The following is a 24686-nucleotide window of genomic DNA, read 5'->3' on the forward strand; positions in this document are numbered from 1 at the left end:
GCTACTCACAAACCCAGGGAGGCTACCTAGAAAACATGACCCCAAGAAAGGCACAGGGATCACCCAGTTGACAGAGAATAGAAACCATTCTTAATGCTTAATTGTATTAGAAAATATTTTAACTAAGCCTTATTTCAATGTCTAAGTACTTGTTATTGAGTTTCTAGTTTGGGGTCATGACCTCTGGCTCAAAATTCCCTGGAACAATTTCTGAATATGTTCACAGTGTAATGCAGCAACCTTTGACTGGTTTTTGCAATCTGTATTTTTTCGTATCAGCAGCTCATTTCAGTACAAACATTGGGATATTAATGATTCTTTGACTGCTCTATAAATTTTACCTCTCATCATTTGCTTTAAGCAGAACAGGTGGACAGTGTTGGAAATCTCACAGCACCAAGAAAGAGTTTTTGTAATGTCAGCCTACTTTTGGTTTGAAGGAATACCTTTGTCTACTATAGTGTATAAAAGAGAAATTATTGAAGAAAGCCGTGATAAGTTTGTGATCAGAGATGAAGACACAGTCATACTGAGTTATCCTAAATCAGGTAAGGAATATCATTGAGAATGATCCTGAACTGTCTGTGGAAGTTTTCAGCTTTAATCATCCTTTATTTAGGTGGTGAATGCAATGCTTTATATATCTCATGTGTTCAATGGTTTGTGGACTTGGAGAGCTGTATCTGAGAGCATTTTCACTCAGAGGAAAAACTCTAACCTAGCCAATATAGTCTTAGTGCCTGAGCTGATCCTGGGAGCAATGACAGTGTTTCCTAAAGCAGATTGTGGCATTGGTGTATCTCTGTGTAGAAGAGAGGTAATGATGAGAATAAACAGATAAAATAGCATCAAGAAAAAAGGCATGAATGTAAGAATTTGTAGAGGAGAGGACAATATCAGGTAGAAGAATTACCATGGACCTTCTTCAGGTAGAAGAAAGAGTCTCAAAACTCAAGGAAAAAAAGAAAGGCATCATGGCCATTTGGGGAGGAGTATGGTGGGTGGCAGAAGCAGTAAACATTGGTTAAGTATTAGGTTGCTAACATCAAAGGGCAATAACATGAAAAATCTAAGGACAGTGGACTGCAGGAAAAGGATTTGGATAATATCCCAGAGAATAATATTAGAGAAATACTCATTGAGAAATGAGCATATAACCACAAATACATGTGTGTATGGTAAATAGACACATGCGAATTTATTTAAGCTAAAGTGAAGCAGTACCAATACATACAGTGCAGGATGGATGCAACTTAATGACATTGTGGTAAATGAAAGGTTCCAATCTCAAGGACAGATTCCATGTATGCATTCGTGACAAATATTGGAATAGTTGAATTCACCAAAACGAAATGGTTCTTGACTGGAGGCAATGTTCAATAGGAAGGTTGGGGTTGCTGAGTAAAGATTCTCAGTTTTGTTAGGTGAAGTATTTTAAATCATCTGGAAGAATATATTTTGTACTTACACAATGTGGATATAGCAAATACCTCATGCTTTTTTTCTTGGAAATAGCTACATTTAAATTTTATGGTTGTATATTCTATTTAAGGCTTTTCAGAAGTGCTTTGAAATGAGTGTCTATAATTTTTCCTTCTTCTTCAGGAACTAACTGGCTGAAGGAGACTGTCTGCTTAATTCAGACCAAGGGAAATCCCAAATGGATCCAATCTGTGCCAATCTGGGAACGCTCTCCCTGGATAGAGACTCAAAAGGGATTTCCAATATTGATCAATAAGGAAGGACCACGCCTCATGTCCTCCCACCTCCCTTTCCATCTTTTCCCCAAGTCTTTCTTCAGATCCAAGGCTAAGGTCAGTGTCCAGTGGTTGAGAAATCTTTGGCCAAGTGCTCATTAAACTTATTCTAGTGCATTGGGCCCTGAACCTCTGCCTTAAATGCATTCTGTGTAGATTTGGAGAGGGAAATTGGGATTCTTATGCCCTAGATAATGCTAATCTGTCCCCTCCTCAGATTATATCAGAGTACCAGGATATCAACCCCCTTTCAGTGATCCTGGACAGATATAATGCGAAAGAGTGTATTATCACAGCAGGGAATTCAGGGATTATACATTCACGTAAAGTAGAGTTCAAACTCTAGTGTACAGTGGATTTTGCTTTTTCCTTGTCATCAAAGTCATTTAGCTAAAATTGATTCTACATATAGCCAAAACCTAATGGGTGAATCAACCAAGCAGAGTTGCTCATAGGGGAAGCAGCCTGAACAGGCACTAATGCTGTAATCTGGGAGATTGTTCAACAATCATGACTTATCTGTATCCATTGTGTCTTGCTGTGTCTGGCTGTCTATTAAGATCAGTAGCCCCAAAAATCACCAACATCACTGATAGGGGATCTCTTAAAGGAATCAGAAATATCCAGGTTCTGACATATCATTGCTCATTGTTAATAAGAAAGTTTTGTGGAAGTCCCCACACCTTAGAATCTATAAGTATTTATGCTTAAACTACAAAGACAAATGTAGAAAACAATCTCTCTTGAAACTATCACAATGAAGTTGTGAACATAAACCTATATATGTGAGTCTTATCTAGATTTGGAAAACTTATGTCTGGGGAAATTAAGGCCTAAAAGATGAATTATATAATAATGTCACAATGAGCATTGGGACAAAATATTAATTTCATTAATTATTTAATATTAATTTGTTTGAAATTATTTCTTCTATTTTTGAGATTGTACCATAATTACATACATTATTCCCCCTTCCTCTTCCTCTCTCCAGGCTTTCCATTATAGCCCTCTTTTATTTTTTTATTTTTTTATGGTTTTTCAAGATAGGTTTTCTCTACGTATCTTTGTGCCTTTCCTGCATCTCGCTCTGTAGACCAGGCTGGCCTGGAAATCACAAAGATCCACCTTCCTCTGCCTCCCAAGTGCTGGGATTAAAGGCATTTGCCACTACCATCAGCCTTTTCTCTCTTTCAAATTTGTGGGTTTTTTCATCATTTTTTGTTACATCTGTATTTGTATCTACATATTCCTAAGGACCTTGGTACAATCTGTTCAGTATGTACAAAGTTAGTCTATGTATGTTTTCAAGGCTAAGAAAATGGTATGGAATAACCAATTGCTATGCTTTTCTCTGGGAAATCTATTTCTTTCCATCTCAGCATTTTTTAGGTGCTCGTGGGTCTTTGTGTTCACCATTTTGCAATGAATTATTAGCATTAAACTCTGCATCATGATTCTTTTGAGAGTTTTTCTTTTATAGTTATAGTTATAGAAACCAATTAGTTTGTCATTTTTCAGATATATTTAGCATAGTATGCATTATTGCGTGTATATAAGAATCCTTTCATACTGGATGGATAGTCTTCCACACTATAAAATATTGATCTTTACAGGTACTGAGTCAATCTTGTCTTTTTCTTGTTGCTGTTGTTTTTTTACAGTGTTAGTGACCTCAGTCTTTTTGCTGTTACATTATTTTAAATCAAATAAAATTATAAAAGTGTATATAAAATTATACATTCTGATAAATATAGATACTTTGTACTTCTGCTCATATTTTGTTCAAATAAAAATAATAAATATTTTTGGAAACCTCATTGATATTTGATTGACTTTTCATATAAACTATGCCAGATAAAATTGGTTTATGACTATATTGACATTCATTTACATGTTTTTCCATTCAAGGTGATCTATATCATCAGAAATCCCAAAGATATTCTTGTGTCTGGTTATTTTTTCCAACGTAACACAAACCTTATTGATAATCCAGAGTCACTAGGAACTTACATTGAATGGTTCCTCAAAGGAAATGGTGAGTGTCCTGTTAAGTATAGGGGTTGAGGAAGGCTCAGTTACATTTATGAAGATAAGGTGTGATATAGATTAGGCTGGTCTTGAATTCTCTAAGCAGATAGGGGTAATCTTGAGATTGACTCCTCCTCCCTGCACTTCCTGAGTTCTAAGACTATAAGCAGTCACTTCTATATTCTGTTTATTTAATCATGGGATTCAATCCCCAGTCATTTATGTTATCTAACTTGGTTACAACTTGGTTAATATATTCTGTAATTTTCTCTTGGCTCCATCTTATTCCTCTATACTTTACCAACCTGTTGATCCAAAGAGCATTACCATCACAAACCTAATTGTGAAGTCTTCCTGCTCTCACAAGCCACTGCCTAATAGCACAGCTACATCTTGACCTATGAATAACCATCCTGGCAATATTTGGAGTATCTAGTCTTTCTAGTACTGAGGAAGATGTTATACCTTGTGCCTAACAGAACAAGATTGATAGCAACAACACTAGGACCTATGTCTTTCTCATCATGAATATTTGACCATGATGACTGTATCAGATGTGAAGTCTTCTCAATCAGAAAATGATTGGTTACTCTGATACCACAATTGCAGTTATTGCACCAGTGGGTGTATGTTGTATCGATGGTTGAAGTTTAGATATCAGTGTCCATAGCTGAGTAATATTATTGACAAGATTCTCCCACTAGAATCCTACAGAAACCTTTTGTATACAATGAGGGCTATACAGCAGAAATTTATATTTCAGCTATTTCCAGTTTTCTTTCCTTATGTTGTGTGACAAGACTATGAGATTGGCTTTAGGAATAGGGTCTTAGCTGGGCAGTGGTGGTGCACATCTTTAATCCCAGCACTCAGGATGCAAAAGCCAGGTGGATCTCTGTGAGTTCAAGTCCTCAGGCCCATTTTAGGCAACAATTCCTAAGGAGGTATCCCAATAATAGCAATGGAGTTTTCATTTTATAACCAATAACTTCTGGGACCAGTAGAATCTGCTCATGAAAGCTGCATTGATTTAAACTCTTTAATAATTTTTTAAATGAGCTTACAAACTAATGGCATTTTTGTATATTCTACGTTTTGGTTAATTCTATCCCTAATTTACCCACCCCATCTTTGCATCCACACAATCAGTCTCATATTCCTTTCCTTCATATTGGTACCATATGTGTCCTGGTGCTTCTCTCTCCTTAAGGTCTTTTTTTTCTTGCTACTCTTCTAATGGCTCTTTTGTGCTTTCCTTTCCTTTATATACACATCAAAGTAAACATGCTAAGAATTTGTCTCAAATCCAAATATGAAACAAAAGATGCAGTGCTTGTCTATTTGTTCTTGTGTTACCATCTTAAGTATATTTTCAAGTTCCAACTATTTTACTGTGAAATTCATAATTTCATCTTTAAAGCTCAATGAAATTTTACTGTGTGTACATATCACAATCTCATCTATTTTCAGTTGATGGGCATCTAGGCGAAAACTGTTCTGTAGCTATTATGAATAGAGCAGCAATTAGCACAAATGTTCAAGTATCTATGTAGTTGTATATATCTAAGTCTATAGTTCTATATACCTACCTAGTTAGAGTATATATCTAAAATTTGATAGCTGGGTCATATGGAATTTCTGTTTTCAGCCTTTTTTATGCTTCCCACAGTGATTTGAATAATGGCTGTGCAATTTCTGTCCAAACAATGTTTTTCTTTTCCCACAATTTTCTGAAAATTAAAAAAAAATAAAAACTAAATTTTATTATAAAGCAGCTTGCACATAAATAAAAACCAGATTCACCAAAATTATTGAGACTCAAAGTCTATACAATTTAATGAATTTGTATACAGTTAGCATTGGTATCCAAAACAGAATCTGGGAAACTCAATATTAAATGTTTTACTTTCAATATTCCTTATATTTCACTGAATTTTGGACCACAAGACCCTCAAAACCATGAGAAATTTAGAACAAGAAAAACATTAGCCTATATTCTCATTTAACAGTCTTGTCCATTACTCCTTTCTCATCCCTTTATATTTAAATTATCTTTTCTTCTCAAACATTTTCAACATGTATTTCAAACATTTACTATTTTTCCTCTCTTTGTCTTTTTGTTGTTGTTTCTGAGATGCATTTTCTCTATGTTACAGCTCTGCATTTTTTTTAAATAACTGTGACCATTCTGACATAGATAAGAAGGACTCCTAAGTAGTTTTTAGTTTTTATTTTGTATTTCTTTGTTAGTTAATGTTGATGAACACTTTCAAAATTCATATGAGGCATTCCCTTTCTTTTATGGTATACTTTTTAGTTCCATACCACAGGTTTTGATCCAATTCTTTCTTTATATTGAATATTTTATTATCTTTAATTCTTGTTAGATACTAGATACACATTGTCTGGAAGCATATAACTGGCAAAGCTTTCTTCCATTTTATTAGCTGAATCTTCACATGATTAATGATTTCCTTTGGTGGATAGAAATCTTTTAATTTCAAGGGGTCCCAATTGTTGAGTATTTGCCTTATTTTCTGAGTGAGATGAGTAGCATTTAGAAAGTCCTTATCTGTGATTACCTCTCAAAGTGCACTTCCTATAATTTCCTCAACTGTGTCAGAGTTTTGTGTCTTCTGTTGAGGGTCTTGATACATTTACAATTGGTATGAATGTGTGTGTGTGTGTGTGTGTGTGTGTGTGTGTGTGTGTGTGTGTGTGATGAAGGATTACGATGGAAATTCATTCTTCCACACATAGCAATCTAATGTCCAAAATACCATGTACTGAAGATACCAAGATCTTTCTTTCAATGCATGTTTTTAATATTTTTTTCAAAAACACAGTGCCTGCAGTTGTGTGAACTTATGTCTTGGTTTTCTATTCAATTAATCCACTTTTTTTGTGTCAGTACTTTGCTGTTTTCATTACTCTATCTCTGTAGTATAACTGGAAATAAGGTACTATATTTTTCCAAGGTTGCTTTGATTATCTGCAATTGTTTGTGCTTTTGTATGAATTGATTATTGAACTTGTTCTTTAGAAATTACAAAGATGTATAAATTATATTCTGCTTATTAAAACCCTTTTCCCTCTCTAATCTCCCTCTCACCTTTAGTAACCCCCATTCATTACAGTTCTCTTTTTATAACTTTCACATCTATTTATTGGTGGCCCATTCAATTTAACCATGATTTTTATCTTCTGTGGGAATGTGGGGTTTTGACTACCAATGGAAACCTAGTTGGCACCTCACTGGGGACACAACTGAGGACAGTGACTTCCTACCACCCAGAATCATTCAGTATTAATAATTTCATTATGGAGTTGTAGTGTCCAGTGAGTGCCTTCATCACAGTATGATACCTCATTTTTGAGCAAGTCTTATGCAGGATCTTTGCAGCTGCTTCAGCAGCTTTAAGATCATGAGTACACTTGTTCTGTCATGCCCACATGTCAACATTTTCCATTCCTTCTTTTTTTCAACTTTTACATTATTTACACTGCCTCTTCTGCGATGATCCCTGAGGATTAGGGACAGTTCTGTAGTGTTGAATTTAAGAATGAACATCTAACCATTCCACAATAATTTGAAGATTATTAATTTTTATTTCTATTGATAACACTAAAAACCTTGATTGGTATTGTACTGAGTGTAGCAGGAATCTTAGAGAGTCTTATTAATAAAATCAAACATGAGCCAGGTATTGGGGTGAGCACTGGAAAATCAGGTAGACAGAACAAGCCACAGCTATCTTACCTCACCAGATCCTCAACTGGTCTTGTTTCCTCAGACTGGAGGCTTCTGTGTCCTCATCCAGAATGGGTCTCAGCTGAATTGCTGCTCAAAAGCCTGAATGCTTAACTAGCCAAATGCTTAACCAGCCAAATGCTCAACCAGCCAAATGCTTCTAGTTTCTGGTCCTCACGCCTTATATACCTTTCTGCTTTCTACCACCACTCCCTGGGATTAAAGGCTTGTTTTTGGGAATTAAAGTTGTGATGAGTCATTATGCCTGTCTGTATCCTTGAACACATGGATTTCTGCCTCTGGAATACTAGGATTAAAGGCATGTGGTGCCACTGCCTATCCTTTATGATTAATATTGTGGCTGCTCTGTCTCTGACCCCAGATAAGTTTATTAGCATGGACAATATTTGGGGGAATACAATACCACAACTGAGTCTGTTCATTGCTTATGGTAGGATGGGCATTTTCATAATATGAATTTCTCTAGTTTGTGACCATGGAAACATTTTCCATCTCCTGACATCTGCATAAGAGTCTGTCCTTAATGTGTTGAGGTTTTCAGTAATGAGGGCTTTGCCTCCTGGGTGTATTCATTACTTTTCTATTGCTGTGATAAAACACCATGAACAAGGCAACATATTGAAGGAATGCTTTGTTTGGAACATATGATTCCAGAGTGATAAGAGTCAATCATTACCACTACAGGTAGTATGGCACCAGGAAGACAGGCATGGCATGGGCGTAACACCTGAGATCTCACAACTCAAGCCACAAACAGGAGACAGAAGGAGAGCACTCAAAACAGTGCTAGTCCTGGATACCTTAATCCCACCCCAGTGACATATTTCATCCAGCAAGTTCATACTTGCTGATCTCCCCATAAGATACAACATCTGCGAACCAAGTATTGTAACCTGAACATTATATGGGACATTTTTACAAGGCAGCACACTTGTTTAGGTTTATTCTGAGATGTCTTCTTTAGACATTTGTTAACAGACTGATATATCTGATTTGTTTCTCAATTTGTTCATCATTCGTATAGAGAAAAACTAATTATGTTTGTTTGATAATTTTGTACCCTGTCACTTTGTTAGTCTTTATCAGATCTAAGTGATCCTTGCTAAACACTTTCAGTCTTGCACTGATAGAGTTGTATCACTCAAGAATAGGTACTTTGACTTGATTTTTTTCTTATTTGTACAGCTTTTATTTGTTCATTTATCTTTTTTTTCGATCTTAGAATTTGGTACTATATGTAAAAAGATTGGAGGAAGTCACTTCAATTTATTCTTGCTTGTACTGGAAATATATTGGATTTCCCCCTACCTTGAAAATGTAAGCTACAGTTTTCCTACATATGGCCAATACAATGTTGAAATATGCTCTTTCTATTCTAAGTTCTTTGGCATTTTATACATGAGGGAATGATAAATTTTATCAAAAATTCTTTTCTTCATCTACACTGATTATCATGGCTTTTCTGTTCTTTATTCTATTTATACTATTTAATTTATATTTATCAATGTTTGTGTATTGAACCAGCCCTTCATTGAGTCTCTGGAATAAAGCCAACTTGATCATGGTGAATGGCTGTTTGGATATAGTGTGTGTGTGTGTGTGTGTGTGTGTGTGTGTGTGTGTGTGTGTGTCTGTGTGTGTGTGTACTTGTGCATGTGCATGTACATATATATGTATACTGTATGGGTCCATGTATACCCAAATGTGCAGCTGGAAACCAGAGAAAAACTTACAGGAATGTGTTCTTTCTTTTGAACATATGGATTTTGGTCTTCAGGTTTGGCAATAAACAACTTTACCTGTTCAGCCATTTTACTATCACTGATAAGTTCCTGAATATGTTAACAAAGTATTTTATTGAGAAACTTTGCATCCATGTTAATCATAGATCTTGGTATATATGATATCTTTGCGGTTGAATATTTGTCTGTTCTTCATATCAAGATGATACTTCAAAAATGGTTTGGTAATGAGCCTTATTTTCCTTCTTTTATGTAACAGTTCAAAAATCTTTGTGTTCTCTGAAGGTCTGGAAAAATTCATCTGGTCTGAACATTTCTCTTTCTTTAGAAATTTTTTAAATTACTTTTGCAAACTCATTGTTGTTATAGGCCTTAGAGTATTTTTATAACATAATTTTTATTGATTCTTTGGGAATTTTTCATCATGCATATCATTCCCATTCATTGCCCTGTCCTTTCATATCTACCCTCCACCCTTGTACCCTGCCACATAAAAGAAAATAAAAAATGAAAACAAAATAAAAACAAAAACAACAAAACAATATCTCACTGACCCCTGTGGGGAATGATAAGCTCTGCTATCAGTCAGCAGTCTTCTCTCATACCAGTCACAACTGCCACATCTCCAATTCTGGCATTCTTGTCCCTGTTCACTCCTCTGTACTCCCCATCTATGCACCGCATATTTGTTCATTATAGTTGCATTGGGTGCTGTTGTGTGTCACATCACAAACCCTTTTGCCCAAACAGCTTTAATTTCAAATGTTCATTGCAATAAATGGCTGGTTTGTTTCAGGGTCTCTGGCTATGGCTACACCATCAATACTGGACCCTCATCTAGACTCCTCTCAGATATCCTACTATATCTCAAAATCAAGGAAATCCTGTAGTCATGGTTCCCCAGGACCAGCTCTTTCCATCATCTCCAGCAGCTCATAGACAGGGTAGATCTTGGAGAGAGCCAACTAAAGGCTGAGGATTTGAGCTTCAGTGGTAGCTGATTTGTTCAGCCTCAGTATTTGCTGTGTCCTCCCTTGGCTCCTGAGGTGGCAGATGAGAGGCAGAGTCAGGCCTGAGTGTTTTACAGGTTTATTTTATGTTATGTGTAGAAGGGATTTGTTGCATGTATGTGTGTTTTTTGGACATGTGTCTTGTGCCCACAGAGGCAGGAACATGGCATTGTGAGCTATCATGTAGTTACTGGATATTGAATCCTGACCCTCTAGAAGAAAAGTAATTATTTTTAAATTCTGAGCCTTGTCCCCACGTCTACCTATTTAAAATTTTAAAATGTCATCTTAGATTTATTTAGGTAGGTTTTAATCCATGTTGAAATTTAATCCATATATTTTAGTTTTTCTGGTTTAGTGGAATGATTTTAATTTAAACTTTAATAATTCTTTGAATTCACTGGTGCTTGTCATAAGGAGTGATTCCTTTTTCATGACTTAACTGTATTATCTTTTGCTCTTTCACTTCCTTTTCTTAGTTTATCCATGGTGATATTTTATTTGTGTTGAAATGTGGTGACATTTTACCTTTGTATTAATAAATAAAGTTTACCCTGAAATCAAAGTAAATAGCAAGCCATTTTAAGTAAACAAAGAAGTCTGGCAGTGGTAGAATTTGCCCTTAAGTCTATCACTTAGAAGGTAAAGTCTCTGTGTGTTCAAGGCCACACTAGAGAACAGAGACAAGCATGGTGACATGTGCCTTTAATCATAGTACCAACCATAGAGGCCTGGAGGTCTGTACAGATAGACAGAAAATGAGTGGTGTAGGAAGAGGAAGTGAGGTATTTGGGCTAACAGACCAATCAGAGGGCAAACAGCAAGTCATATAAGACTGGTTAGATAGGAAGTCACTCTCTATGGAAGCTGCAGAGTTGGTGAGTTAACGTTGGCTAGTGGCTTTCCCTAGTTCCCTGATCTCTCTAAGGCTTTCACCCCTATATTTGGCTTCATGGTTTTTTCTTTAATAAGACCATTTAGAAATTCATCTACATTTATCTGAAGTTTTGTCAATATTATTTATATGTTGAAGGAAAAACTATTTCATTGACTCTGGATTTGTTTGGTTGCTGTTGCTGTTTTCATTTCACTAACTTTTTTTAATGTCAGTGTTTTCTTTCCAGCTTGTAATTTTGATGTTTGATGCATTCCTTTTCCAAAGCCCTAAGGCCATTCTTTAGCTAATTTATTAGAAATATCTTTGACATTATAATATAGTTAATTTGAACTATAAACATCCCTCTTAGGGAATTTTTCATTGCATCTCATAGTTTAAAGTATATTGTGGTATTTTTGTTTCATTTCATTGAAAGAATCTTTCCATTCATGATTTCATCAAGGACTCATAAAGTTGTGAGTTGTTTATTCTCCATGAGTTTATGTTGTGGAGTTTTTCTTATTTATTTATAGTCATTTTATACTTTTGGGGTAGAACATAAGGAATTATTTAATTTTCCCTATGTTATTTAAGATGTTCTTTCTGACCTTGTATATGTCTATTTTATAGAAAGTTCCATGTGCTTCTGAGAACATGGTGTATTCTTCAGTCTTTGGGTACATTATTCTATAGATGTCTTTAAAGACCATTTTACCTGTGATGTCAGTTAATTCTAATTATTTTCTATTGTGATGAAGTGTTAACTATTGGAAATGAAAGTACTGTGATGCTTGCCTATGGTTTTACATCTAGTATTATTTTCTGTGCATAACTTGGTGAACCTGTGTTTGTTATTGTACAATTCTCCCCATGAATTGTTCCCTTAAGCAGTATGAAGTAATGTTTATCATTGCTCAATACATTTCAAGTCTATTATGTCAGATTAGATCAGCAACATATCCCTGTTTTCTAGCTCCATTTCCCCAGAATCTCTTTTTTCCATTATTTCATTTTAAGTTTATAGCTGTCTTATATGATGACTACAACAAATATAAACATCCTAGAACTTTAATCCAATGTCCTCCACTGTGTCTTTTGATTAAGGAATTGGCACCATTAATATTCAGTTACTAGTGTGTAGCTGGAGTTTTCTTGTGTCCTGGCCTTCCAGTAGTCAGGGCAAATCTCTCCCACTAGTGTCCCCAAATAAACACACAGAGACTTATATTATTTACAAACTGAATGGCCTAATGGCTCAGGCTTCTTACTAGCTGTTCTTATATCTTAGATAAACCCATTTCTATAAATCTGGACTGTAGATGTTACCAACCATCTTATTAAATAAGAAACACAGAACCAATGCAAAGAAGAAAGCCAACAGATCAGAGCTAAGAGCTTTACCTGTCTGGTGCAGCTAGCCTTTTCAGCCAAGAGACCTACTTCCTGTGTTTTCGTCTTTATATAGACTTTCTGTTCTGCCTTCTCATTGGTTGTAAAGCCAACCACATGACTGCCTGATCACTGCCTGTTTGTACAGACCTCCAGGTCTTCTATGGTTGTTATTGAGATTAAAGATGTGTGTCTCCAATACTGGCTGTATCCTTGAATAAAAAGAGATTTACCTAGGTCTGCCTACCAAGTGCTGGGATGAAAAGCATGCACCACCACTGCCCAGCTTTCACTATGGCTTTAATAGCTCTGACCACTGGGCAACTTTATTTATTAGCATACAAATAAAATCACATTTCAATACAAATAAAATATCACCATATTATACCTTGCCATGTGGCTTGTAGCTTACCTGTACTTTACATCCTCCTCCCCATGGCTGGCTGGCACCATCTCTCTGACTGAGCCTTCTTCCACCCAGAATTCTTGCTCTCCTTGTCCTGCCTATACCATCCTTCCTGCCTAACTACTGGCCAATCTGTGTTTTATTTATCAATCAATCCTAGCAACATATATTCAGAGCAAATATGACATCCTCAACACTTCAGCTGCACTAGTGAAAGGTGATTGTTGATTCCTCTCATTGTGATGATTTTACCAAGGTGATTGTGTTGTTTTCTTATTTAACTATTGATCTAGTTTGCTTTATGCTCTCTCAAGCCAGAAGCAATGTAGGGGAAGAAATTGTTTATCTGGCTTAATCTTTCAGAATGCAATTTTCTATGGGAGAAGTCAGAGCCCTATCTCCAGAAGGAACTGAAGCAGAAAGCATTTTATTAATCTTCATGTTAACTTGTTATGGTGTCTTATGCTGAGCTTTCTTTCTCATAAAATCCAGTCACAGCTACCTATGCTGTGGGCCCTAACACACCAATCATCAATCAGGACAACAACTCAAATACTTTGTCATCAGCCAATCTGATCTGTAAAAACTCTTTTTTTCCTTTTGTTTTATTTTATAATACCATTCAGTTCTACATATCAGCCATGGATTCCCTTGTTTTCCCCCCTCCTGTCCCCCTCCCCTTTCCCCCATCCTACCTCCACTTCCCACTTTCTCCAAGGCAAAGCCTCCCCCGAGGACTGAGATAGACCTGGTAGACTCAGTCCAGGTAGGTCTAGTCCCCTCCTCCCAGACTGAGCCAAGCATCCCTACATAAGCCCCAGGTTTCAAACAGCCAACTCATGCAATGAGCACAGGAACCAGTACCACTGCCTAGATGCCTCCCAAAGAGATCAAGCCAAACAATTGTCTCACCTATTCAGATGGGGGCCCCTCAGCCTTTGGTTCATAGTTCATGTGTTTTCATTCCTTTGGCTATTTGTCCCTGTGCTTTATCTAACCTCGGTTTCAACAATTCTCACTCAAAAAACCCTCCTCTTTCTCACTTATTAGACTCCTGGAGCTCCACCCGAGGCTTAGCTGTGGATCTCTGCATCCAGATTCCTCAGTCCTTGGATGGGGTTTCTGGCACCACTATTAGGGTGTTTGGCCATCCCATCACCAGAGTAGGTCAGTTCTGGCTCTCTCTCAACCATTGCCAGCAGTCTATTTTGGGGGTTTATTTGTGGATTTCTGTGGGCCTCTAGCACTTTGTTTCTTCTTTTTCTTATGAGGTCTTCATTTACCATGGTTTCCCACTCCTTGTTCTCCCACTCTGTTCTTGATCCAGCTTGGATCTCCTGCTCTCACAGGCTCTATTTCCCTTGACCCCAGCCCTTCATTACTCCCACATATGTCCAGGTTTCTCATGTTGATCTCAGCTATTTCTCCATCACTATCCACGATAATCAAGTAGGCTTCATCCCAGGGTTGCAAGGGTGGTTCAACATAAAAAAGTCCGTCAATGTAATACAACATATAAACAAACACAAAGAAAAAAAAACACATGATCATCTCACTAGATGCAGAAAAGGCATTTGACAAAATCCAACACCCCTTCATGATAAAAGTCTTGGAGCAATCAGGAATACAGGGAACATACCTAAACATAATAAAGGCAATTTACAGCAAGCCAACAGCCAACATCAAATTAAATGGAGAGAAACTCAAAGCAATTCCACTATGACCTTTACAAACTCTTAAAAGAGGCTCTCTCAGATAATTCTAGGCTGAATCAACTTGAACATGGAAGATAACGCTTGCTTTGTTGCAGCCTTATGGATTCATTTTTTTCTCTTTACTGGAAAAGATTCCTGTAAGTATATTTTGTAGAACTGTTTTGATGATCATAAATTCATTTTGCATATTTTAGCATATTTTTTATCTTTCAATTATGAGAAGCAGTTTTGATGGGTACAGTAGACTGAGTTGTCATTGGTTGGCTTTAGAACTTGAAATACAGCTTTCCAGGCCCTCCGGCATTTTAAAATCTCAGTTGAAAAATCTATTATTCTGACAGACCTTCCTTTACATTTGCTTGGTGTTTCTCCCTTGCCAGTTTCAATGTAATTTCTCTGATTATAATTTTATGAGGGAAATATATTTTCTGGTCTTGTATATATGGTGTTCTATATTTCTCCTTTATCTTAACTGGCATCTGTTCTAACAAAAAACAACCTAGAGGAGAAAATGGTTATTTTTGTGTACAACTCCAAGTTACAGTTTATTTTTGAGGAGAAGCCTAGGCAGGTAGTTAAGGCATTGTGTTCAGAGACAAGAGTAGAGAGACAATAAATATGCTTGCCCTTGCTTTCTTGTTCTCAGTTAATATTCTCTTACCTTATGCTTTCCTGAACCCACCTGAGTAGAAAAATGGGGCTGCTACAATAACCCTTCACCTTTTACATTATCAATTAACAATCACAACAATCTTTCATTGACATACCCACAGGCTTTTGTGATCTAGATAATTCCTCAATAAAAATCTGTTCCAAGGCAGTTATAGGTGTTATAGGTTGTAGCAAGTTAACAGTAGGTAATTTTAATATAACATCTCTTAGATTTGTTTTTCCATAGAATGACAGATATCTTGGAATTTCCACTCATATCCTTATCTTATATTATCTTAGTTCTTGTTGCATTGTCCCACATCTTTCACCTTGCCTTCACACAGTGATATATTTTTCTTTTAAATTTTTCTGATTTATTGTGATCTACTGTATGTGTGTGCATATCTGTGTGGTTACACACATCTCACTGAACATTTGGAAGAACTTGAGGAAAACCTTGTGGAGTCAGTTGTCCATTTCTAATTTATATGGTTTACAGAGACTGAGGTTTGGTCAGCAGGTTTATATAATAAGCATTTTACCCACTGTCATATCATTATCCTACCATTTCTTTTTATATCACTATTTAATTCATTTACAGTGTATTTGTTGTGGAGATCATTTTGTGCTACTTTATACTTTTCATTGTACAGTATGAATTATTCTTTTTTTTTTTTTTTTTTTTTTTTTTTTTTTTTTTTTTTTGGTTTTTCGAGACAGGGTTTCTCTGCGTAGCTTTGCGCCTTTCCTGGAGCTCACTTGGTAGCCCAGGCTGGCCTCGAACTCACAGAGATCCGCCTGGCTCTGCCTCCCGAGTGCTGGGATTAAAGGCGTGCGCCACCACCGCCCGGCGAATTATTCTTTAAAATTATATTATCATAGGAGTATAACAGATGGCAATGGCCAAAAGAACTTAATGATTTTTAAAAGAAGGTGTTTTGTTTTCCAGAACTCTCATAGAGTGGCTCTCTACTTCCTGTAACTCTAGCTTTGGGGGAAACCAACACTCTCACCTCTGTAGACACACACTCACAGACTTGTACTCACATAAGAATGCATAAACATACAAAAATAAAATTACAATAAACCATTTAAAATTTGTTTCTTTAACTACAAGTTTCTAGAGATTTGTATATTCTCCAAATATACATGTTTACAATCCCCAGTCTCTCTCTCCTTTTACTGCTCTCTCTCTCCACTTCCCCCATATCCCTCTCTCTCTACCAGTTCACTTTTACCTCACTCTGGTCATTAATATAATTATCAATGTGGTCATAAAACCTTGATACATACCTTCATTTGATTTCACTCAACAGGTTGCTTTATTGATGGGAATCTTCCTTTCTGTCATATTATCAGTTGCCATTCTTTATATATTTGTAACTGGAGCTTTCAGACTTCCTCCAGAAGTTTTTCATTTGGCAAGTATTTACTTGACTGGTTATTGAATATTACTCACCACTGACACTAAAATTCTGTTGTTGTTTGTTGTATATATAGCCACTAGGTCTCATAATTTGATACCTATCTATTGAAATATTAGCAAATAATATATATTTACAGGCTGAGTAGGATGATGTAAGTATTAATTGGGTGGAGAAGAATTGATAAAAAATTCAAGGCCATCCTTGTTTACTTACTAAGATTGAGGACAGCCTTGTGATCGGGAAATGTCTTTCTGTATGCTGTGAATAAGTTTTGCTCTGATTGGTTGATAAATAAAGGTATTTGGCCCATGGCAAGGCAGCTTAGAAGCAGGCAGAAAGTTCAAAGAGAGAGACAAGAAGAGATGCCACTGAGCTGTTCAAGGAGGTACATGTATTGGGATGCAGATAAAGCCAATAACATATAAAGATACATAGATTAATATTTATGGAATAATTTAAGATATAAAAAATAGCTAGCAAAAAGTGTGAGCCATGACCATGCACTTATAATTAATATAAGCTTTGTGTGTTTACTTGGGAGATACAAGTATGTGGGATGTGTCCCTACTGCCAGCAGGTCAGGACACAGGAAATCTTCCAACTACAGCCTTGTTGGCATACACTTTGTAATTCATGTCCCCAAACAAATACCTTTTAAAACAACTTCCAAAGCAGAAATGGTATTAATTATTATCAGTATTTATCACTGGATTATTTTTGGTGCACTCACTAAGATGCTGTCTTTTTTTGTGTTTTGAGACAGGATCTATTGTATCCCAAGTTGACAAGAAATTCATTATGTAATTGAAAATCACATTGAATCCCTGGTACTTGTGCTCTCCCTTCTTACATTTGGCATTACATATGTGTGACACAACATTTCACTTGGCTTCTAGCTTTTCCTTTTATGCACTTATGTACTTGTGTTTATGATGATGTGTATGCAAATGTGAGAATTTAGGTGTTCTTATGCTAAAGACAGATGATAATATCAGGTGTTGAACCAGGATTTCTATCTTGTTTGAGACAATCTTCTTCTTGTTCATCCCTGTGTGTGGCAAATTGGCAGGTCCTAAGCTTGTAGGCAATCTCCTGTCACCAACTCTCATGTCATTGAAGGGTTACTAGGTTTAAAAATCAGGCTGCATCACCATGTTTGAATGGTTTTTGAGGATCAAAACTCAGGTCTTATGACAAACAAGGCAATTGATTTCCATTGAGCTATCACATGAGCCCAGCTTTCAATCTCTTTAAGTGACTTAATTCTCTCATATATTATGCAATTTACTTTATTGCTACACATTCTCTGTAGATATTTATCACCAGCAGGTTTCAATCAATTCTTAGATTCATCGAATTCATGTATCCTTCTTCTCTGGTACTGGCTTAAGTCTTATCTTCTCTCCTGACTTGATTCATTTGGTTCTTGAGATAATGAGGAACAATACAAGCCTGTAATGGAGGGTGAGGCAGGAAGAGTTAGCACAAGTAGACCAGAAACAGTTAGTACACTCTGACTATTGAAAACACATCACAGTAGTACTAGGATGTAAATGAAGCATTGGGTTGAATATGGAAGGCTATGCCTTGACCATTTCTAGTTGTCTATGTTTTGGTGTCTTTGGTCTTAAGGAGTCACTATTCACAAGTTGTGGAACTTTAGTGGTGAATGTTAGTGGGAAGAGATCTCCCTCTGAAAAGATTAATAGAGTTCTCCAGACATGATGGTAATAAAAAGTCGCAACCTGGACATGCTCAGAATCCTCTGGCTTCATGTACTATTGTGATCACCTTTCAACAACTCATGCCTTTGTCACTGCTACTTGCCAATTGGATGTCTCCTCATGGCATCCGTAGTAAATCGGTGAGGTGATGAGTTCACTAATGAACTGGATTTTATCTGCTTACTAACTTTGTGTGTGTGGCAAATGACATCATTGAAATGATGACCAGACTTCAGAAGCTCAGGATTGAAGGGGAAGCCTTGGAGTCAATAAACTAATCACTTAACTTGACTTCTTTATCTGAGGGTGTAAAACATAATTTGCTGGGGCCAGAGAGAGGACAAAATTTAACTCTCTGGGGCCAACAAAAGGAAAAAACATGCACAAACATTTATATTTCTCCATTATTTTCTCTGTACTTCCTCGATATTTCTCTTACAGCTTATATATCTGAACAAAATCTCTCAGGCAATATAAACCTTACAATGTGGATACATTCTATTTTTCAACTACAATGAATACAGTTAGAAAACATGATTTCCAATATCCCTCAAATGATTAAACATTCTACATATTATGGATGTAAAACAAATTATGCCAAGAAACAAAATACATTCTTATCCAAGCAACTTGGTTCAGATTAACAGAATATAAGCCAGTAAGATATATTTCTCAGCCATTCTTTTACTGCCAGGCTGAATTTTGTGTTACAAAGGAAGTAACAATGATTTTATTACTTATCTGAAATGGTAACCTTATCAACAATCTTAAAAGAAACACAAACCTAAATTATTATTTATAAAAAATAATCACTCTTCTATCTTTTATATACTCAGATTATGTTTTCATTTGTCTTTTAAAATCTCAGATTGTGTTTTCATTCATCAATTGCTTTTTGTATCAGGAAACAGAGGGCATAAATGGACATTAATTAATCACTGTTTTTGAATTAATTATCAGGATTTAAGGACTAAGAAATTAATCATCATCTTGGATTGCCAAACCATCCTAACAAGAAATATCCATCCACAAATAATAACTTGGCTAGTTTGTTCTTATTTCTTGACCTCAATGAGTCCCTCACTCAACTATGTGCCTTTCTAAACTTTAGATGGTTTCTCCAGGTTTTTCACCTCAAATTATTAACAGAAATATCTTATCCTATCTGTAAGTCATATTGAAAGCTTTGTTTTAGCTATGATGCACACTGAAGCCCATGTCACATCTTTCAACATTAAGATTAAAAGAACTTGAGCTAGCTTAACTTCTGGGACACAATTTTGTTTTTCTTCATTTTTTACTCTTTTGGGTAGTCTACCACCCAGCTCCAAAATGTATCACACAAGAGGCTTATTCTTATTTGTAAATACATGGGCTTAGTTTGACTTGTAACTTGCAAGCTTTCCTTAATTTAAATAATATCATCTACATTTTGCCTCTGGGATTTTCCCATTCTCTTACATGTGTAAATCTTAGTCTTACTCTTACTCTTTCTGGCACTGGCTGTGTATCTGGTTGGCTGGCTTTGATGTACTCCTTCTTCTCTCTCATTCATTGATCTGTTTTGCTACCAGAATTCTACATATTCTTGCCTGCCAGCCCCTTCTGTCCTTTCTCATGCCTTATTCTTGCCTTCAGATCTTTATTCGACCATCAGGTGTTTAGACAGGTACCATAATATAACTTCACAGAGTTAATAAATGCAACATAAAAAATTACCATACTTTAAAACAATATTCTTCAACCCAATTGTTTTCCTTAATCATTAGTCTAAACCACAATCCATATGGAACCACAAATGAAACTTGATATGTGAAAATTCCTTCTGCTTGTTTTCAATCCTGGGCAGGATTTATCATGAGGAAGGGAAAAGCCATATCTTGCTTTTGACTTTATTAGTTTCCCCACTAAACTAAACTCTGTCATAATCAATTACTCTATTTATTAAAGAACACAAATAACCAAAATCCCATTTAAACTGACACTGTTATTTTGTATAAAATCATTGCTTTAAACAGAATAGTTTAATAGGAAATCATTTTTATAATAATCCACAAATAAAAATGCCCACTAGAATGAGATATTTCCCAGAGATAGTCTTAATAAATTAAGGGAAGTGGGGATCTTCCTGCATGCATTCACACCATGCTAGATACCACAAGAAAATAGCAGTGGCATAAATGTTAAGGTTCAGCATTAGCAGAAGACATTCTAGATCCAAAGTCTTTGGGGCCTTATTTCTCTGAGACTCACCCATTAGAACTTTCCTTCCTGGTGGACCAACCTACTGATCTTCAGTTGCTACCTACTGCTCCTCTGATATGGCTACATAAAATATCACATTAAATGCAGTAAATACTGATTTTGTTTTTCTTAGTAAAGTTGTCTGCCATTTGAGGAAAGTGAATAATAATAGACAGAACATAATTTTATTCTTTGTAATCAATAATTTCCTTCCCCTTTCACACAGTGCCATATGGATCATGGTTTGAGCACACCCGTGACTGGCTGTCTATGAGAGAAAATGACAACTTCCTGTTACTGAGCTATGAAGACATGAAAAAGGTAACTCTTATTCTTTCAGAAATCACAAAATCCTTTAGCAGTTCACAACATGCAGCACCCCACATTGTTCTGTATCCCTATTCCACCTTCTCTATCACTGGTAGAATCATGAAGAGTCACTAAATGTGAGATTATACCCTATTTCCTTTATTACAGTGGTCTGTCATTTACTCTCCAGCCTCCTAGCCCACCCTACTTGACCCTGAAGTAGATTGGGGGAGCTCAAACTTGTTCTAGTGGTGTTTCAATTCTGTCTATGCAACAATTTTGATACAGCTGATAACCCAGTGGTAGTGGAGAAGGGGTAAACAGTGTCATACCACTGGTGTGCCGAAATGTATGCCATCTCCCTTTCATGAAAGAAGAGGGACAAAGGCATTCAATCTTTCAGGAGGAAGGTGTCCTGTGCTCTGAAGTACTGAGGGTTTCTGCATGGTGAAATTTCAATATTCTTAGAAGAGAATATCTAAAATGTTTCAACTCTAAGTAATGAAATGTATCTAAATATTCTGATAGGCCACACCCTTATGTTAATTTGCAGGTTTCATTTCATTGAAATGTCCCACTGAAAGTCATAAATATGTTTGAGTAATATGTGCATGTCATAAATATCTCTTACTTTAAAAATTAAAAAAAGACTTATCTTGGCAGGGTGTCACATGATTGTAAACCTTGCACTGAGAGGTAGAGACTGATTCAGAACTACAGGCCATCCTTGTTTGTCTGGTGTGTTTGAGGCCAACCTTGGGTACAAGAGACCTTGTTTCAAAAGACTACAAATGAAAATAATTTTGAAGTTCATTTTTCTATATCATTTTCATGAAATTAAAAAAAATTCCCACTAATGATGGGCAAATAATAATGAAACCAAGCATATAAGCAAAAAAAAGTATTCTCATTTGATCAGCAACTCTAAAATTTAAGTAGTTTGAAAGTTTTATGTGAAATGTAACCATCATTTACACATTTATATACCAATGATAAAGATATCAAATATACATTTTATTGAGCAAAACAAATTTTTGCTGAGTAAACAGTTAGTTAGAAAAAATAATTGTCCACCATTAGAATTCTTCAAAAATTTAGTTAAGGAGAAGCAGTCCCTTTTATATATAATTTATTTAATTTTGCATATCAGCCATGGATTACTTTGTTCTCCTCCCTCCCACTCACCCCCACCCCACCATCCTCCCAGCGCACCCCCCATTTCCATCTCCTTCAGGGCAAAGGCTCCCCTGAGCATTGAGTTCAACTTGGTAGATTCAGTCCAGGCAGGTCCAGTCTCCTCCTCCCAGGCTGAGTCAAGTGTCCTTGTATAAGCCCCAGGTTCCAAACAGCCACCTCATGCACTAAAGAAGGGTCCCAGTTCCAATGCTTGGATGCCTCCCAAACAGATCAAGCTAATCAACTGTCTCATTTATCCAGAGGGCCTGATCCAGTTGGGGGCTCCTCAGCTATTGGTTCATAGTTCATTGTCAGGGACGAGGGCAGCATCTCTAGTTAGTGGAAAAATACAGACCCTCGAAAAGACAGGGAACTGGAACATCTTATGGACAGGTTGCCTAGCAAAAGGACATTGAGTCAGAGCCCTTGACCTTTTCACCCTGTCAACATCCTGTATAAACATCCTATTCAAACATCCTGCAGCTGGGTTGGCTTGCCCCACCCTATGCAGATAACAGCTTCCTGCTCCCCCCACCCTGCAGGAACTATATAAACCCTCCTGAAGAAAAATAAAGTTGCACCTTGATCAGAATCTTGACTTGGTGTATTTCCTTTGTGTCTCTGTCCCTATCATTCCATCCTTGGAGTGGTCGAGAACCCTTTGAAGCCCTGCTGGCTGGGGCAATTTATGAGTTTCCATTCGTTTGGCTATTTGTCCCTGTGTTTTTTCCAACCTTGGTCTCAACAATTCTCACTCATACAAACCCTCCTTTTTCTCACCAATTGGACTCCTGGAGCTCCACCTTGGGCCTGACCTTGGATCTTTGCATCTGGCTCCCTCAGTCATTGGATGGTGTTTCTAGCACAACAATTAGATTGTTTGGCCATCCTATCACCAGAGTAGATCAGTTCAGGCTGCCTCTCGACCATTGCTAGTAGTCTATTGTGGGGATATTCTTGTGGATTTCTGTGAACCTCTCTAGCACTTTGCTTCTTCCTATTCTCATGTGGTCTTCATTTATCATGGCCTTTTATTCCATGTTCTCCCTCTCTGTTCTTCATCCAGCTGGGACCTCACACTCTGCTAAGCTCTCTTTTCCTCTAATCTTGTTCTTCATTACCCCCACTCACATCCAGGCTGTTCATGTAGATATCTTCCATTTCTCTGTCATTGGGTGATTCTTGTGCCTTTCTTGGGGTCCTGTTTTCTAGGTAGCCTTCATGGGTTTTTGTGTAGCAGTCTAGTCATCTTTATTTTACATCTAGTATCCTCCTGTGAGTGAGTACATACCATGTTTGTCTTTCTGAGCCTGGGTTACCTCACTCAGGATGATTTTTTTCTAGATATCACCTTATGTCTGTCAGAATGGATAAGCTCAAAAACACTGAAGACACCTTATACTGGAGAGGATGTGGAGCTAGGGGACCTCTCTTCCACTGTTGGTGGGAATGCAAGCTTGTATACCACCTTGGAAATCAATATGGAGCTTTGTTAGAAAATTGGGAATCAATCTCCCCCAAGATCCAGCTATACCACTCTTGGGCATATACCCAGGGCACTTGCTCAGCTATGGTTATATCAGCACTGTTTGCAATAGCCAGAACCTGGAAAGGAGAAGCAGTCTTACAGCCACTGCTAAAATTATAGAAGTAGACTCTGGTGATGACAAAGGCTACTGATAGATATAACTTCTTTTTGTCACTTTGATTTCTCTTTTAATTTTTAATTGTTTAAAACAATTATATAAATATATATAATTGTTTTGGGAGACAGGGCTTCTCTGTGTAGATTTTGGAGCCTGTCCTGGAAGTCAGTTTGTAGCCCAGCCTTGCCTTGAACACAGAAATCTGCCTGCCTCTGCCTCCTGAGTGCTGGGATTAAAGGCAAGCACTGCCACACATGGCAATTTAAATATATTTTCATCATGTTCTTTCACTCACACAATTCCTCCAAATCATCTCCTCTTCCTTATACAGTCAACTTTAAATTCCTTTTAAAAATATCCCCCAATGAAAACAATAGCAAAAGAACACCATGAGATTGGACTTGGCCCTCTGCGTAGGCAAGACAATTGAATTGAATAACATTTTCTCTGCTTAATGGGCACCCTTACAGTGGTATCAGGAACCATCTTTGCTTTATAGCAGGCTTTTGAGAGTTCACACATCCTAGGATGGGACAATTTATACAACCTTGGTGCAGGAGTAGGGAATTGGACCTGCCTCAACTGAGTATATTAGGCTCTGCTGACTGCCCTTTGTAGGTCTTGCATTGGAGGTGATGGGAATGGAACTATTGGTTGAGAGGATGGCAATGGGAGTCAGAGGAAGGTGGTAAGGGGATCTGTGGTCAGTATGTAAAATGAATAGAACATTTCTAATACTAATAAAAATAAGGAACAAAAGTAAAACACTAAATTGTAACTAACTGTGAGCACTCCCGCCCCCTGCGCCACACA

At 36.8% G+C, this 24686-nt stretch overlaps 1 protein-coding gene across 8 annotated transcripts in view; it reads left to right on the plus strand.

The window, feature by feature from the left end:
- The first annotated feature begins 301 nt into the window (after positions 1-301).
- The window catches only part of LOC143273251 (sulfotransferase 2A2-like), a 41769-nt gene continuing 17384 nt past the window's right edge, over positions 302-24686 (plus strand). For 3 of the 8 annotated variants that reach the window (XR_013051180.1, XR_013051184.1, XM_076571776.1), the window contains exons 1-5: positions 305-548; positions 1606-1814; positions 3666-3792; positions 14032-14148; positions 20969-21063. Coding sequence is in view for 5 of the 8 variants with exons in the window: in XM_076571776.1 (XP_076427891.1) it covers positions 416-548; positions 1606-1814; positions 3666-3792; positions 14032-14148; positions 20969-21063 (681 nt within the window). In the remaining 3 variants the exon portion in view is untranslated. Of the gene's footprint in view, positions 549-1605; positions 1815-3665; positions 3793-14031; positions 14149-20968; positions 21064-24686 lie in introns of all 8 variants that reach the window. The other 5 variants (XR_013051188.1, XM_076571795.1, XM_076571792.1 and 2 more) reach the window with 3 other exon arrangements.

This window comes from Peromyscus maniculatus, chromosome 1 (assembly GCF_049852395.1).
Source record: "Peromyscus maniculatus bairdii isolate BWxNUB_F1_BW_parent chromosome 1, HU_Pman_BW_mat_3.1, whole genome shotgun sequence".
Lineage (NCBI taxonomy): Eukaryota > Metazoa > Chordata > Mammalia > Rodentia > Cricetidae > Peromyscus > Peromyscus maniculatus.